The 17,854-nt window shown below is 35.2% G+C and overlaps 3 protein-coding genes across 3 annotated transcripts; all 3 read left to right on the forward strand.

Moving 5' to 3' along the window:
* The first annotated feature begins 667 nt into the window (after positions 1 to 667).
* Positions 668 to 2,453, forward strand: LOC108197968 (protein JINGUBANG). Its single transcript, XM_017365703.2, has one exon. It carries the CDS (start codon positions 1,093 to 1,095, stop codon positions 2,308 to 2,310), a length of 1,218 nt encoding a protein of 405 aa, XP_017221192.1. The 5' UTR covers positions 668 to 1,092; the 3' UTR covers positions 2,311 to 2,453.
* Positions 2,454 to 5,279: 2,826 nt separating this feature from the next.
* LOC108198808 (protein JINGUBANG) lies at positions 5,280 to 6,670 on the forward strand. Its single transcript, XM_017366586.2, has one exon. The coding sequence runs from the start codon at positions 5,369 to 5,371 to the stop codon at positions 6,587 to 6,589; it is 1,221 nt and encodes a 406-aa protein (XP_017222075.1). The 5' UTR covers positions 5,280 to 5,368; the 3' UTR covers positions 6,590 to 6,670.
* Positions 6,671 to 15,000: 8,330 nt separating this feature from the next.
* On the forward strand, positions 15,001 to 16,138 carry LOC108198754 (zinc finger protein 5). Its single transcript, XM_017366530.2, has one exon. The coding sequence runs from the start codon at positions 15,178 to 15,180 to the stop codon at positions 15,883 to 15,885; it is 708 nt and encodes a 235-aa protein (XP_017222019.1). The 5' UTR covers positions 15,001 to 15,177; the 3' UTR covers positions 15,886 to 16,138.
* Positions 16,139 to 17,854: the final 1,716 nt, after the last annotated feature.

Genomic DNA, 17,854 nt, shown 5'->3' on the forward strand with positions numbered 1-17,854 from the left:
GATGGAGCCCCAGGGAGACAAACCTCATCGTGAAGGGATTCAATTGCCCATTTTTAGTAGCTTTTAGTTTAGTGGAACAGGTATACAGGGAACTTTTATTCGAAAGAATATGTTTTTAACACTTGTTTAATTATAACGAATAACAATTTAAAGGTTCGCAGAACCTGGTAACGCGTCTGCTCATTTCAGGTCCGAGGAGAATTTTACGGGTATTTGAAGTTGTAGTAACTTTGTTCTTAGTTGCTAGAACCAGACTTCGAATGTTTAACAAATATTACGAGTCTTTATTAGAATATAATATGATCCTGGTAGTGGTAAGCCCTTCTCCAAACACCTTGAGATTTTGGGAGAACTGATCGTTTAACATGGTATCAGAGCTTAGGCTCACAGGAGAAAGTTTATGCCCCATCCAGGTAAGCCTCCTTGAGGAGAAGGCTCTTCAGAAAGTGGATTGTGGTCTCATAAGAAGACCATGACCAAGTTATTCAAATTTACATGCTTTTCGACAAAGGTCAGCATTCAATTGTGTTCTTACTTGGGAATTCACTGAAACTAGGAGGGAGGACTGAGGAGACTCTACATCTCAGAATAGTCTTAGTGTAAAGGTTGGTGCAGGAAATTCGAAATCTAGTATTTGTAGAATTTTCTTGAAATTCGAAACTGGTTAAAATCAAATGCTATAAGTTCTCTGTCTCTGTCTGGTGGTCCTAATTAAAGCCTTGGTTATGAACCACTGAAAACTTGTTCAGCACCCACAGCATGGTTCAACTGTTTACAATCATCAAATGACCAAGTTGCAAGCCTCTTTTTCTGGCCTAATGCCATTCATGAACATCAAATATCTACTTAACTTTTTCTTGGCCTCTTCCTCCCAACTTTTCCCCTTTTTTCAAAGCTAAACTTGTCAATTATTCTCCTTTAGTTTTTATCTTATTCTAAAAGTAGCACAGAGTCCTAATATTAATACTCTCGTTGCTGTAAGAACTTGGAATCGGACTTAATTTAATACTCTGACATTTATTAGTATGTTATATATATGTCTATCTTCCCCAAACCAGCTCACAGACAAACACTCCTCTTCACTTTCACCAAATGGGATTCCTTCCTTCTCCTTTGCCTTCACAAACACATGAAGAACCTGATTTTTCTAACCACCTTCACTCGGATTCCTCAGGCAGCTCCATCTCTTCTCTATCGAGTTTACCATCAGTTCCATCCCTAAACTCAGTCTCAAAAGATATTCCCAATATCAATCACCAATGTGTTTCAACCATAAAGGGTCACACTTCATATGTGTTTTCTCTTGTTCTCTCTGGAAAATACCTCTATAGTGGCTCTTCTAATGGTGAGCTATGCATGTGGAGCCGAAGCCCTTCAAACCAGGAAGGGTCAGCAGAGAACGTTGTCTTTTCGTGCAAGAGTGCAGTTAAGTCCCTTGTGATCTTGGGTGACAAACTATTTAGTGCTCACCAGGATCACAAAATTCGTGTATGGAAAATAGAAGACGGCACACCATACAAGAAAAACAAGTGCATAGCCACATTACCGACTATAAATGATCGTGTAACAAGGCTCTTTCTAGCAAAAAACTACGTGGAGATCAGGCGACACAAGAAGTGCACTTGGGTGCATCATGTGGACACTGTATCAGCTCTGGCCTTATCAAAAGATGGTTCTTTTATATACTCAGCTTCGTGGGATCGAACATTTAAAGTGTGGAGGACATCGGATTTTAAGTGCTTAGAGTCTGTGTGGAATGCTCATGATGATGCTATAAATGCCATAGTATCATCTAGCGATGTATTTGTTTATACTGGTTCAGCTGATAAGAAGATTAAGGTATGGATGAAGAATGAAGGAGACAAGAAGCACATTTTGGTTGATGTGCTGGAGAAACACAAGTCAGCTGTCAATGCTTTGGCACTTAGCCCTGATGGATCTGTGTTGTATTCTGGTGCATGTGATCGGTCTATCATCGTATGGGAGAAAACATCCAGTGATGGAAACATGGTGGTGACTGGTGCACTTAGGGGACACACAAATGCAATTCTGTGTTTGGCAGTTGTATCAGATTTAGTATGCAGTGGATCAGCCGATAAAACAGTAAGGATTTGGAGAAAAGAATTCGGAAAAAGTTATTCCTGTTTGGCAGTGTTGGAAGGACACAAAAGACCAGTTAAGTGTTTAACTGCAACTGAGGACAGTTGTTCTGCTAATAATAGTTCAGCTATTGGTATGCCTTATTTGGTATACAGTGGCAGTTTAGATTGTGATGTAAAAGTCTGGCAAATATGGGTTCCTTTCCCCTAAAATACATATTTGCCTTGCTCTGATATGTCATTTTTTTTTTGGGGGTTAACTGAAATGTTTTTATACTTTTCAACAGATGATCAAAAAGTATTACTGTATTTTTTTTCTGATGTATATGAAAGTGAAGTGAGAATTTGATGAAATATGAATTACTTTTTCAAAGTTCTCATTTTGAAGATTTACGACGTAAAGGTGAATCATCTGTCCTCCAATTTTCAGACATGGCAATAATTATGGTTTATGAATCTTTAGAAGGTTGAAGAAATTGGTATATATTTGAATACCATCCAGGCGAAAGTTTGTCTGGATTATTCTTGCAGCGACACTTTGTTAGTATTGGTAGGTGTAGTCTACTGTCTACTGTCATGATGTCGATAACCCGAGGCTTCATACCTAAATTCATATTGTTCCTTTTCAATGGCTTACAGTATCATAGAAAACCTTTTTATGGTGTTTTATCGTTTCAAACTTCTTGATTTGTATTAACTTTGTGAGCCGGGCCATATTCTTATTTAGAAGAAGGTTAATGATTCTCTTCTTCAGACGTTTTACGCCTTTTAGAGGACTTTACAGATATTACTTGAGCTATTCCTAAAGTACTCCCCAGCAAGACATCTAGAGATCTGATCTGCCTAATAAGTGCTAACAGGCTTTGATGAATTCTATATTGCTAACCTTTATTTTTACGCGTTTTTGAACAATTTTAAAACAAAGAGGAAGCCATTGCGCTGAACCATTTGGGGACAATCTGATTCATTTCTTAATGGTAAGGTCATTACAGATACTGATAACATTCTTTTAAGTTTTATTATCTGTGAAAACCTAACCCCTCCTACCTTTCGGCTTCGTGTACAAATATGTTTGGTCCACGATGAAAACCATGATGTCAAAAGTGCCAAAATCAAATCTTGAGGGTGCTAAAAGAAAGACCGAAGATACTTCTAATCCAGGTTGCAGAAGTTCGCTAGAAATGTCGACAATATGCATTCATCATAATATTTGACCAAGTTTAAAGTGCAGATAAAGAAAGAATAGTAATTATACCTGTAATTTCCAGTTAATTATAACATTATCTAGACAATAGACATAAAGCTCTGCGTTTGGCTGAATTTAGCTATCGACTACAGTAGCATTACGGAAAGAATGCTCTGTAATGGAGAGAATGAATATGTCCACTGCAGACAAATAGACCATTTCTAGTCATTGTTGAGCACCTAATCAGCAGGAAAATATTCCTTTCCTACGTAATTTGTAAGTTTCCATTTGACATAAATAGAAACTAGTCGAACATTGTCAGGCTCGAGTTGGAACTCGATTAGATAGCTCGGGTGCAAACTCGAGCGTGAGATTAATCGAACCATAATTTTCAAATTCGAAACTCGGTTCGACGAAAATCCAATAAATTTAAAACTCAGCTAAAATTGATTATTATTAAAAATTTGTTGAACCTGTAATCTAAAACAGTACTTTCTAACCTCGTAGATAGAAAATGAGAAAGGCCCGGGGATATGGAGGTGATTTCCACTGACCTCATGGATTCCAGCAGGCAAACATGGATGTTCTTGTTTCCTAGTCCATGTCTTAGGACAGAATATAAGATTTGTGACCGCATCACATGTTGCTTTCTTCGAAGAAGTTTCAATTCCTCGCAAATTATTGCAGGACCAGTTCCCTATACAAAAATCCCACTAATGAGTACTCAGATTTTAATTTCAGTTAGTTCAAACGCAGAGAAACACTAAATCATTTGCCATGGAGTTCAACTAATGTCCCCTGCACTATATTACATGATCATCATTGATACTTCTAGTATGTGCCCATGAACACACACTAATAATTATGTTTTACTTATGTCAAAGATTTTTATTGGCCATGATTTTTGTGTAAGGGGAGAGCATCATTATTAATGAAATTGGAGTCAATAGAATTCTGACACCTAACCAAAAGTGATTTTTAGTATAAGTCCACGGACACACTTTAGAAAATCTGTTTTTTTACCAAGTAGCAGCTGTACGGGGAATGGAACCCGAAGGAGCCAAGCCTTACCATGAATGGGTTCATTTCGCCATTTTTAGTCGCTTTTAGTCTAGTGGAACAGGTGATAAGGAATTTTTGCAGGAGAATATTTATCTGGCACATGTTTAATATCGTCGAAAAACAAATGAAAGTTATCTATAATAATGCATCTGCTCATTTCAGCCTTTCAGGTAGTGTCAATTACCTCCCACGCGGCCACGCCTATGTTACCTGGCTCTTCATTTTTGTTTGAATATCGGTGTCGGACACTCGACACTCGAAAAACAACATGGACACTCTGACACTTATCGTAGACTATAAATATGTAAAACTTTTAAAATATCGCCGATTCCGACACTCGAACATGTATGATAGTGGACACTTAAACCGAGTCCGGGTAACATAACCCCTAACCGAGAAAAACGAAAACTAAGTGTAACTTTGTTATCAATTACGAGAACAAGATTGTCCAATATTTAACAACTAACGCGAGTCTTATTCTGTGGCTTAAAGCCTTTTCAGACAGGAGATTTTGGTCTCATAAGAAGGCTATGATCCTTGTAGCACAAAAGTGCTGCTTTTCAAACAGAGGTCATCATAAAATTGTGACTAAAACTACCAGGGAGAACATTCTCAAACTATGTAGAGGTTGGTGGAGGAAATTCGAAATCTAGTATTAGCAAAATTTTCTTAAAATTCGAAACAGCTTAAAATCAAATGCTATTCATTTCTCTGTCTGGGGGTCCTGATCAAAGCCCCAGTCTTGAGCCACTGAAAAACTTGCTCAGCACCCACAGCATGGTTCAACTGTTTACAATCATCAAATGACCAAGTTGCATCAATTCAAATATCTACTTAGCTTTTTCTTGGCCTCTTGCTTCCAACTTTTTCACTTTTTCAAAGCTATAGATTAATATCTTATTCTAAAAATAGCACATAGTGATAATATTAATACTTGATCTAAAATCTTTTGGTGTGTTATATAAATGAGCATCTTCAACAAGGAAGCTACAGAACAACACTTCTCTTCTGTTTTAACCAAATGGGATTCCTTTCTTCTCCTTTGCCTTCACAAACACATGAAGAACCTGATTTTTCTAACCACCTTCACTCCGATTCCTCGAGCAGCTCCATCTCCTCTGAGTCGAGTTTACCATCAGTTCCTTCCCTAAACTCAGTCTCAAAAGATATTCCCAACATCAATCACCAATGTATTGCCACCTTAAAGGGTCACCCTTCATATGTGTTTTCTCTTGTCCTCTCTGGAAAATACCTCTATAGTGGCTCTTCTAATGGTGAGCTATGCATGTGGAGCCGAAGGCCTTCAAACCAGGAAGGGTCAGCAGAGAACGTTGTCTTCTCGTGCAAGAGTGCAGTTAAGTCCCTGGTAATATTAGGTGACAAGCTGTTCAGTGCTCACCAAGATCACAAAATTCGTGTGTGGAAAATAGAAGACAGCACACCATACAAGAAACACAAGTGCATAGCCACATTACCGACTATAAATGATCGTGTAACAAGGCTCTTTCTAGCAAAAAACTACGTGGAGATCAGGCGACACAAGAAGTGCACTTGGGTGCATCATGTGGACACTATATCAGCTCTGGCCTTATCAAAAGATGGTTCTTTTATACACTCAGCTTCGTGGGATCGAACATTTAAAGTGTGGAGGACATCAGATTTTAAGTGCTTAGAGTCTGTGTGGAATGCTCATGATGATGCTATAAATGCCATAGTATTGTCTAACGATGGATTTGTTTATACTGGTTCAGCTGATAAGAAGATTAAGGTATGGAAGAAGAAAGAAGGAGAAAAGAAGCACATTTTAGTTGATGTTCTGGAGAAACACAAGTCAGCTGTCAATGCCTTGGCACTTAGCCCTGATGGATCTGTGTTGTATTCTGGTGCATGTGATCGGTCTATCATCGTATGGGAGAAAACATCCAGTGATGGGAACATGGCGGTGACTGGTGCACTTAGGGGACACACAAAGGCAATTCTGTGCTTAGCAGTTGTATCGGATTTGGTATGCAGTGGATCAGCTGATAAAACAGTAAGGATTTGGAGAAAAGAATTCGGAAAAACTTATTCTTGTTTGGCAGTGTTGGAAGGACACAAAAGACCAGTTAAGTGTTTAACTGCAGCTGAGGATAGCTGTAGTGCTGATACTAGTTTAGCCATTGGTATGCCTTATTTAGTATACAGTGGCAGTTTAGATTGTGATGTAATTAAGGTCTGGAAAATATGGGTTCCTTTCCTATAAAAAGACATATTGGCCTTGCCTTTAATTTGTCATGTATTGTTTTTGGGAGTTAAATGAAACGGTTTTATACTTTTCTACAGATGATCGAAAAGTATTACTGTACTTCTTATATTTTTTTTGTATCAGAATGTGAAGAGGGAAGATGATGACTATGAACCTCACTTTTAATTTCAAAGCTCTCATCTTGAAGTATTATGGAAAGCTTATATTTTAGACTTTTGAAATATGTTGTAGAATAATGATAATTAGGTTGATTAAAATTTAATACTTAAAGGTAACTATCTGTCCTCAAGTTTTCAAACACTGCGTTTATTAATCTGTAGAAGGTTGAATAACTACAGATTTGAATACTATCCTATCGAAAGCTTGTCTGGATTATTCCTGCAACGGCTGGTGTAGTCTACTGTAGTGATTTAGATGAGCCAGGGCCTAAGAAATGAAGCCATTTTAGTCCTTTTCAATAGGTTGTGATTACTTCCAATGCAACATCCAGAACAATGTTCTCCTAGACCTTACTGAGTAACTTATGCACTGGCTTAACAGAGACGTGAATTCTATTATAAAAACGAAGATTATTCCTAAAGTTATTCCTAAAGTGTTCTTCAGCAAGACATCTAAAGATCTGATCTGCCTAACTAGTAGTAACAAGGGGGATGTAAGTTAGGCTTAGACGAATTCTATATAGCTACCCTTTCTTTACTTTTATGCATTTGTTGAAACTTAACAATTTTAAAACAAAGAGGAAGCCATTGCGCTGGAACTTTTACAGACAATCTGATTCATTTCTTAATGGTGAGGTCAGTGCAGATATAGATAACATTCTTTTTAATTTTATTATCTACAAAAACCTAACCTCTCCTACTTTTCGGCTTCGTGTTCAAATATGTTTGGTCCAGGGTGAAAACCATGATGAAAAAGTGCCAAAATCAAATCTTGAGGGTATTTAAAAAGACTGAAGATACTTCTAACCAGGTTGCTCAAGTTTGCTAGAAGTGTCGACAATATGCATTCATCATAACGTTTGACTAAGTTTAAAGTGTAAAATAAAGAAAGTCAAAAACAGAAACAAGTAATTTCATATGAAAAGTGATCTCTTCTGGTAATTACCAGTTAACTATAACATTATCTAGACCTAAGACTCTGCGTTTAGGAAAAATCAGCTGTCGTCTTATCTAGACCTAACACTTTTGCATTTAGGCAAACTTAGCTATCATCTGCAGTAACATTACGGAAAGAATACTTTGAATGGAGAGAATGAAAGTCCTCTGCAGACAAATACACCTTTCCTAGTCATTGTTGAGCCTATAATCAGCAGGAATATACCTTTCCTGCAGAACTTGTAAGTTCTCATTTGGCACTAAGATAGGGCGCTTTTGATTAAGCTCACGACGGTGACCTTTTATCTAACATTATAGTCATATTGTAGAAATTAATCAAAACTAAAGCTCCTGAATCAGAAAATTAATAACTAAATTCTCTTGCATATTTAATCCCTCAGATAGGAAGTGAGTGACTTGTCATTTCGACTGGGTCAAATTGGTCTCTCTAGCATCTTACTTATTAGAGATTAAGGTTTTGTAAGTTTTAGTATGTCACTTTCCTTGGAACATGACTACAAGAGACTTTCAGTCTTAACAAGTCTCCGATTTAGCTACTTTAATAATCATGCCTCATTGCAGATACCTCCCGCATCATTACATATTTACATGGTCCGGGTCTCCGGGAAGGTCATGATCAGCGCAATTTACCCTTATAGTTCACAAAGATTAGTTTTCCAATACCCTTGATGTTAATGTTAAGTGACCAACTCTCCTAAAACCTCAAGGTGTTAGGAGGAGGGCTTACCAGGATCATATTCTAACAGTTACTGTGAAATGTTGTTGCAGATATGTAGCAAGTCGACATAATAAAAAACATACTACAAGACATCTTAGTTCTATCATACAGTTCATATTTTTGCAATCACTGATAATTAAGTTTCAGAGTTTCGGCATCATACAAGAAACTGAGGCCCTGTAGCTACTAGCCCACAACATTAAATCACTTCAAGATATAAGGCAGATAAAAACACACCATTAGAGCAGCATGCAAGTCATATTTGAAGATTGTGGCTCTGCACTGTATACAAGCACTTATTTGAAGATTATAGACATGCAAGTGAAGGAATATAGAAAGCTTACTTTAAGGCTGGAGCCAACGCTCTCAGTTTTATTCTTTCTTTGTTATGTACTCCCTTTGTTTTTTTTTCATATGACTTTTGGCACACACTTTTAAGTGCTTTGATCGGGTAGTTAAAAATATTATTTTTTAAAATTTCTTTTTCTGAATAATAATATATAATCAAAATTTTTATTCAGAAAAAGAAAATTCAAAAAATAATATTTTTAACTACCTGGTTAAAGCACTTAGAAGTGTGTGTCAAAAGTCAAAGCGTCATATAAAAAAACAGAGGGAGTAATATATAGCGAGAAGTGGCTAGGCTGGAACCCAAGTCAACGAGTAAGTATCTGTTCTAATAAATTCTCGGGATGAGTCAGGGTTGAACTCAGGACCTGGACTGACATAGAATAAACACCGGAGCAGTAGTAGTAACTAGTAATGCTTCGGATCTTTCCTCTTACTACACTTGACTGGCCGCAAAAAAATTTTGTCCCCTCGTTATCGAAAATGTGTGCCTCGTGAAACCAGACCGAGATTTTATCTGGGTGACATGTTAATGGATCCATTGATCCGATGAAGTAAGACATGGGCTTTAAATACAGGAAAAGGTTGAAATGGATGTACAACTAAAGCGTTAAGATCCAGCAAAGCCCACAGTCACCACTCCCCTGGTGAATTGGGTTAAGCGCCAACAGGCCTCGTTAACTAAAATACAACATAAAATGAAAATTAGGGGCCTTAGAGCTCAGTGGGCCAAGTTACCTTGATATATGATTTTAGAAAATAAAATTTCAAATTTATATTTTAAATGAATTTTTGATATAAGAAAGAGACGGATATGAGGTAAAGACACGTGGAAATAATTATATTTTCATATTTTTCTCTTTACTTAAATAATTAAATTTAAATATTTGATTTAAAGTTAAAAATGATTAGATGTATATTACAATAATAATTTATTAAATTCAAAATTTTTAATCAATTATATTTATTACAGTTTTTTTAGAATATATATCTTAAATATAAAGCATATTTATTTTGCACAATGCTGTAATAATTTAATGAGTCTTGCGTAATTGTAAAAAATAAATTAACGAATTTTACATAAAATTTATTTTATTAAATTAATATGAACAACTTTGTTTCAAAGAAAAAGAAACCAAAAAATCTGTACAGATCTTTCTGTGTTTTTTATTCATAAAAATCTATTCGATCTTCAACCTTTTGCTCTTTTGCTAATGGGTCTTCGTCGTGACGACCGTTTGTTTGGTACCGTTTATATTACACATTATCAAGAATATCGTATTTATATTTAAAAAATTTGGATTGAATTTTTTTTTTATTGATCCACTATAATTTTCCACAGATCGAAATTTTTTCTTTTCGCGGATAATATCCGCGAAAAGAAAAAACCCCAATCCGCGGAAAATTACAGTGAACCGATAAAAAAACACTTTCATCCCAACCATTAAAATACATATCTAGCTGCTCTGAAAGAGGACAGGACAACATCGTTTCCCACATCAAATATTTGACGAATTAAACTCACTAATCCTTCGCAAATTACAATTAACACGCTTTCATGATTCATTCGTGCAAGATTTAAAAAAAAAAAAAAAAAACAGTTGCAATTAACATAACCTCAAAACAAGCAGTTGCATCATCTTGTTCATATTAATCGCTCGTGAAACATGATTAATTCTCTTAAACCCTGTCATTATCTCTGCATGTAACTTTTTCCTTTTCCGCATCAATATAATAAAAACTTATCGCTTTATCTAAATTAAAAGTAATGGCCATATTGCAGATTCGCAAACGATGTCAAAAAGCTCAAGATTGTCATGCTATGCAAATCTGTGGAAGGATTTTAAAGGTGAGCGGTGACGGTTGGTGTGTGCTAAATGTTCAACTACGATACAAAAGTATATTGCTTTTCTAACTGTTGTGAATGGGTGTGTTTACCTGCGGTTTCTCGCCTCTTACGTTATTTTATGTGAACATTATTTTTTTGTCATGCTAATCATGATTCGGGAAGAACTTTTGAGTATGTGCCTACGACCAGACTTCGTCAGCCGGTTCACTCGAATCCATAATCAAATTTGCAAAATTTTAGCGGAGCTATAATATTTGTGATCCACAACTAGATGCATACCGATGTAACAATCTATCACACATCGTCGAGTCTACAAATGCTCGTAAGATATTCGGACAGTGTTCTGATACCATCAAATCCATAACTATAAGTAACTACATCCATACCGGACCTTGCAATGTAGCGCATATCCGTCCAAAAGTGTTAGTAAATTGCTACTCCTTCTGTCCCATTTAATTTTATACGTTTCTTTTTGGCTGTTCGACATGCATTTCAATTCTCCTATAAAATATAGTTTTATCATTTAGTTTTAAAATTTTCTTTTTCTGAATAAAAATATAACATTCAAATTGTTATTCAAAAAGAAAAAATCTTAAAATTAAGTTACAAAACTATATTTTACAGGAGTATTAAAGTCCGTGCCGCGAACCGTCTCCCAATGTATATAACTCAGGCGACGGAGGGAGTATATAATAGTTGTTTGTTCATACTTATAGAGTTATAGATAACTCAAGTATTTTTTATCCAACCGATGTGAGATATCGAAGAAACAGTCTAAATTTTATTATAAAAATATTTGACTCGACTTGGTTCGTTTCGGCTCGAGTTATCATTTTATTTAGTTCTCCATCTCTTCTGAAGAGGAAAAGTCTTACCGTTCTCTCTTCATTGATATATCGGCGAAGTAGGACAGTATCAATACATATCCAAACAAAATTATGCAACTGATTATTTAAACCTTCCGGTTTTAACCCAAAGAAAAATCAGCAAAAGAGATTTTGGAAGTTACATGTGACAAGATTAAAGCTTACTTTATGTCAAATTAATCGAATTAAGCCACTAAACAATTCCTAATTTTCAACGAATAGCTCAGTCATACAAAATTAAACAACCTAATCTGGAGTTACAGATTGACTCGCAAGACCAAATAAACAATTTTCGACATTCGAAGACTTTTTTATTTTTGATCTTCTGGATTAGCAGACGTATGAAAAAAGTTGGCAAGCAAGTAATCAATCAGAAGCTGCTGCGCATTGACGAGCTGCGCAGTAGCCAATAGGTGATAAACAAACATGTTGGCAGCACAGTTCTCTTACATCCTTATCATCTGTGTTTAAACTAATTTAAATTCTATCATGGATTCATAAAATAACACTTTCAATGAGAAAAAGTGGTATAGCAGGTGACCATTTTCTTGTTCTTTAGTCAAGTCTGGCATTCTTTACATTTTATTCTCCATTATTATAGAACTTGGATTTGGTTTTTTGCTCCGGAGAAGAAAATTCACCAGGCTGGTAGTTTGAGATTTTGATGGTTGATTATAGGAATGAAGTCGGGTCCAGGACGTATCTAGCAAGAGACACCGGGACAAATGTCCCGTCTATATTATCTTTTTATACTTTTACACCATTTTAAATTTTAAAAAAAATATTGAAGTAGCTCAAAATACGGGTTTTTCCAAACATTTGCTTGGTATCTCCAAGATTTGAAATCCCGATCTCCCCCAGTCATGGCTGAGTTGGAAAAATTAGTAAATTTTATTTATCATCTATCTCACTCCGTGTTTAATATATTCTTTAAATTGATTGAACGGATCGAATATCTTAGGACTATTCACGTATTTAGAAATTTAAAATCATGAGTTTAATAAGTACCGGACTCGATCAATATTTAGCACGAAATCGAGTTGAACTGATTTTTGAACCGGGTTTAAAAAATTTGTTAGATACTCTCTTATTTTTTGAAATATAGTTCATTTGACTTTTTGACACATATCTTTTAACTATGTAGTTAAAGTTACTCCCTCCGTTTCAAAATAGATGTCCACTTTAGAAAAAAAAAAATTTGTTTCAAAATACTTGTCCACTTCAACTTTCAATGTAAATTTATATTTCCAAAATCAACTCTCCTTCACATATTACTAATTTATATTTTTAAGATCAACCCTACACCACATATTAGGTTCATTTAATGACTTAATATACCTCTTTTTTTTCTCACAATCCACTTTTCTTAAACTGTGTGATTTTTTTAAAGTGGACATGTAATTTGAAACGGAGAGAGTATTATTTTTATCAAAAGTTAAGTTATTTATATTCAAAAATGGATGGGTTCCTTGTCGTTTTAAAACAAGGGGAAGATCTTTTCATCTACCGAGAGATGTTGAGATTTCTAAACCGAAGAAAAACATAAGCAAACAACCAAAACCTACCCACCAAGTCACAACAATCCAATCCTCTTGATTAGCTTAAACTCATTCCACATGTTAAGATGTGATAGCATTGCTTGATGACAGCATGCCTACTTGGAATTCTTCTCCCAAAGCAACAAACCAAATGGAATAGACTCCAAAAGAGGGACTAAAAGAAGTGGGAAAATTGATGAGAATGAGAGATTTATTGGTGAAAATAGTCTACCAATTGAAGATCTATCAAAAGACATTGCAATAGAAACACAATCTAATAGTGTGTAGCATGTCCCCAAAGCTACATGAAGTGGGACCCAACAAGAACATTTGTCCAGCATGAATGTTATTTTATTGTTTTTATATCTATCAATAGGTGACTTAGTTCACCTTAAACATATTCTTTGGGTATAAAATATGGTGTTCCTGCCCTAACAAGATATGTGCAGATCTTGTGAAGACCCATATAAGTATATATGCTTACATCAGTTTCCACTAGGGATGGGCATTCACCCCGCCCCGCTCGACCCCGATCCGATCCCCGCCCCGTTCGGGTCGGGGATTCGGGGAATTTTTCGGGGGCGGGGCGGGGATCGGGGAAAGTTCTATAAAAAATTCGGGGATCGGGGCGGGGTCGGGGATTGGTGTCTCCCCGCCCCGATCCCCGACCCCGATTATATATATATATAAATAATAATATATTTATGTATATATATTATACTAAATATATTATTTAAAATAGATAAGCTTTATAATATAATTAAAATTAAAATATAATCTTTATTTTTATTGATTGGTTATAAATATATTATAATATAATATATTTAATAATATTAAATTGTCGTTTAATTATATTATAAATCAATTGTAATATGATTTGATGTTGAAATATAAGATAATATTATTTTATTAGTATATTAGGAGTTAGTAGTTTGTTTTTTTTATTAAAAAGTATATTATATATTATAAATTATTATGTTTTTATTAAAAATGAAATTCCCCGACTCCCCGCGGGGATCCCCGTTCCCCATTCGGGGCGGGGATCGGGGAGAAAAATAATCCCCGTTCGGGGTTCGGGGCGGGGTCGGGGAGGGGTCATGAATTCGGGGATCGGGGTCGGGGATAGCACTCCCCGCCCCCGAAGTGCCCCCGTGCCCATCCCTAGTTTCCACTTCTTATATTCCTCTGTTTAGCAACTACCCTGTTTCTATCATATTTTTTAAGAGCATCTCTAGAACATGGTCAAGGTACATGTACGTTGTGAAGCCGTGACGGAACCAGAATTCTAAATTGAGATAAAAAAAAAATTTAATTATATTAGTTAGGACTCACAAAAATTCTTCTATTACTAAATTTTGAAGATCAGTCGGAGCTAAACAGTGATCAGCTGATTCCGTCACGAACATGTGTTTATTGTTTTTGATTTCAACATGGGTGCAAGGATAATAACCCAGAAACTTCATTTAGTGCTGATAATTAGAAAAATCTAGAGGGAAAAATGCATGATCATGATTTAAAATACTGCAGTGGATGGGACTTATCACCCATAGATACTTAAACAATTGATTAATTGTCATTATATAATATCATGATATGCTTTGGTAGATAAATTCATGAATCCACTAGCTAGTTAGTTGGTCAATCAAAGTAATGTCATATAAGCATTTTTAAGTACAGTGGCATAGAGACCTTCCCTTGAAGCTGATTATATCCCATCAAGTTTTGACTTTTTGAAATTCCCATATTTTAATCACATTTCCCATATCTTTAGGCAGAATATTTAATATAAATCACACAATAGGTGTTATAATTGCTGGGTTTTTTTTAAATTTTTTAGTGTTCACAGATCATGGAATTCCTTTTCAGTAATGCACACTGAATCCTCCCTGATGGGAAAAGTGTGAGGTGTTGTATCTGCTGCATTATTTAACATTAGATTTGAATTAAATCAGTATTGCATGAGCCAGCTTCCTTAATCTGACTTATCTCTCTTAATCCATATTTTAATCAGGTTTTTCTGTTCATAATCATGATACTATTCCTGTTTTTAGATGCAATGTATTGTCAAAACTAGTACTATATATAAAAGGTTATGGTATCACTAACTACATCACAAACAACTTAAAAATTGCTCTGTCATATTCTTCAGACATGAAGCAAGACCTCTCTACTATGTCAACAACCTGGGATGGACCAAACCTTGATGATCTGTCTGGCAAATCCTGCATGAAAAAAAAGCTGAGATTATTCGGAATCGAGGTAGATCCTTGCAGGAATGTCCAGATTACAGGGGATGATCGCGACGAAAGTGTCAATTCCTCCTCCACAACAATTTCATCAGACAGGGAGAAACTCTGCATGGAAAGATCAGGAGCCAAGAGTACTCATGAGCCTGAGAGCAAGAAATTTGAGTGCCAATTTTGTTTCAAGGAATTCGCAAACTCGCAGGCCTTAGGGGGGCACCAGAATGCTCATAAGAAGGAAAGAATGAAGAAAAAAAGGCTGCAGCTACAAGCAAGGAAGGCTAGCATGAGCTATTATCTTCAGCCTTACCAGAATCATCCTTTTGGCTACCAGGCCTCTGTGCCATTGTTCTACGATCCGTCGTATAATGCTCCTGATTTTACGATTTGTGATCAGGAGCCACAGATTAGCTTTAGTCCTTATGATCAGGATTCAGGTTCACAATGGTATTCTTTGCCTGCTCATTTGCCTTATCAGAATGATTCGCGTAAATTTACTCTGACTCATGCTGATCAATCTGGAGGAAACCGAGCTGTTGCTGTCAAACCAGCTTCTCGCTTCTCTGGCTCGCAGCAAAATTATCAATCCCTGGATCTTCACCTAGGATTAAGCTGATCAAATATTTGATTTTCATTGCTTTGATCTCCAATTTGGAGCTCAGAACAGTCTTGCAGAAGACTCGAGATGATTGCATCAATCTGTTGTCAGTTTAATTACGAAAAATGTATTTGGGGTACAACTTACAAGCACACGATTTCTTCATGCATGATGCATCGGATAAAGAACAGTGTAATTTTATTCAGTCGGATCGAATGATGTATCAGATTTTAGTTACCTTGAACAATGATATGAGTTTAGTATGATTCAATTTCGGGAAGAGAACTTTTGCATGATTGATGTTAAAAAATATCTGGTCATAAATTCAACTTCACTATGTGACTGTTTGTTTGTCACGATCAGCTGTTTTTACCTTCTACTTCTCTCTCACAATTTCTACTTTTTTCCCGAACACTTTATTGATTTATTTAATTTTTAATTCTACTTCACTTTTTTATTTTAAATAAGAAATCACTTTTTTAAAGTTTGCTCAAACGGTCCCGGTATCTCGAGAACCAAAAGAAAAAAAGCTTTGGAATATTTCGTAACAAAGTATAATCATCCTGCAACAAAACATGTCAAAATTGATCGAAACAGGTGTATTTAAACTCGAACATAAGACATATTTATATTTAAATTCGGATATAATATTTTAGGTGATCAACGAATAATGATATATCTGTAAGTTAAAAATAGTTTCAAGTAAGACATTGTTGGATGTTTGGCAAGTATCTAGAAGTATATAAACAAGAGTGTACAGTTTTACGTAATAAACAACTTCACTGGTCCGAATATTAAAGGCTTATTTCTTCATATACTGGTCCGGTTGTTAGGAATTCATCACCATCTCATTTCTTGTCTGCAAACGGTCTCCTCCTCGCGGGAAAATACAACAAAATTCTTTGAACTAACGCGTGCCTATGTGTGGATACGATTATACGAAAGATCGGGATCCTGACATATTTATACTAATTTTATATGTTTAGCGGAAAAAATATTCAATAATTTAATCCTAAATTTATGATATATAGGCCGGGTTCATGATATTAATCAATGAAAAATTGTCTCATACTAGAATTTCTCACATTCAGTATATTTTTTTTCATTGAACGTGTATCAATATTATTTGCATGTGCTGGAATATATATGTAATGCATGCATGTACTTTAAATAAAAAAAAAATATACAATCTTTTAATTTACCTTCTATTTTGACTTTTGCACGTAACCAAAATGTGTTAATTGTACATTATTTAATAAAAAAAATTTGTTGGAGAATTAAATTTAGATATCAACTTTTAATTTACAACAATAAAAATGTAGAAAGTTTTTTCAAAAACGTAATTCGAATGAAAATCAACAATATTTGTATTAGCAAGTAGCACCCAAGTGGTTTAAAAATTAAAACATGGCTCGTGTTTACTTAAAATAAGACGTCTTCCAAATCCAAGCATGTACAAAGATATCTATTAAACGCGATTAACTTGATTAATTAATCATCCTTAAAAAATGAAAAGAATTGATACGGGCTACACTGTACCGACTACGGAATCTACTTTACCGTTGTGATGATTATTTATTGTCTTCTTGTTGTATTTTATATGAAAATCATTGAGAAATGCTTGTTGCTTTTTCATAATAAAGTTAAGTATAGCTTAATCATTTTTATTGTTTAACCACCAACTAGGTTTGAAAATTTTGGGTGGTTAGATTAATCATACATTCATACCACATGTGATTAAGAAAATTAAACTTCACTTTTTAGTTGTACCATTGTTATTAGCCTTGATTCGGTTCGTCTCCTAAATTTAACCACGCAATTCGATGATATGATTTGTAGTATTTTTTTGGTTTACTAATCGAGAGCCAATAATTTATGAAAAACTTTATAAGTGTTAGAATTTTTTATACGGTTTTTCTGGTGTGTCCCCGTGAGCACATGCTAAGCACGAAATTTTATAAGTTTAAGAGATTTTGATTGATTTTTT

Source organism: Daucus carota, chromosome 8, assembly GCF_001625215.2.
Source record: "Daucus carota subsp. sativus chromosome 8, DH1 v3.0, whole genome shotgun sequence".
In the NCBI taxonomy this organism is placed as follows: domain Eukaryota; kingdom Viridiplantae; phylum Streptophyta; class Magnoliopsida; order Apiales; family Apiaceae; genus Daucus; species Daucus carota.

Excerpts from the sequence above, each read along its gene's own strand:
- LOC108197968 (XM_017365703.2), top strand. The coding sequence starts at position 1,093 with ATGGGATTCCTTCCTTCTCCTTTGCCTTCACAAACACATGAAGAACCT.
- LOC108198808 (XM_017366586.2), top strand. The coding sequence starts at position 5,369 with ATGGGATTCCTTTCTTCTCCTTTGCCTTCACAAACACATGAAGAACCT.
- LOC108198754 (XM_017366530.2), top strand. The coding sequence starts at position 15,178 with ATGAAGCAAGACCTCTCTACTATGTCAACAACCTGGGATGGACCAAAC.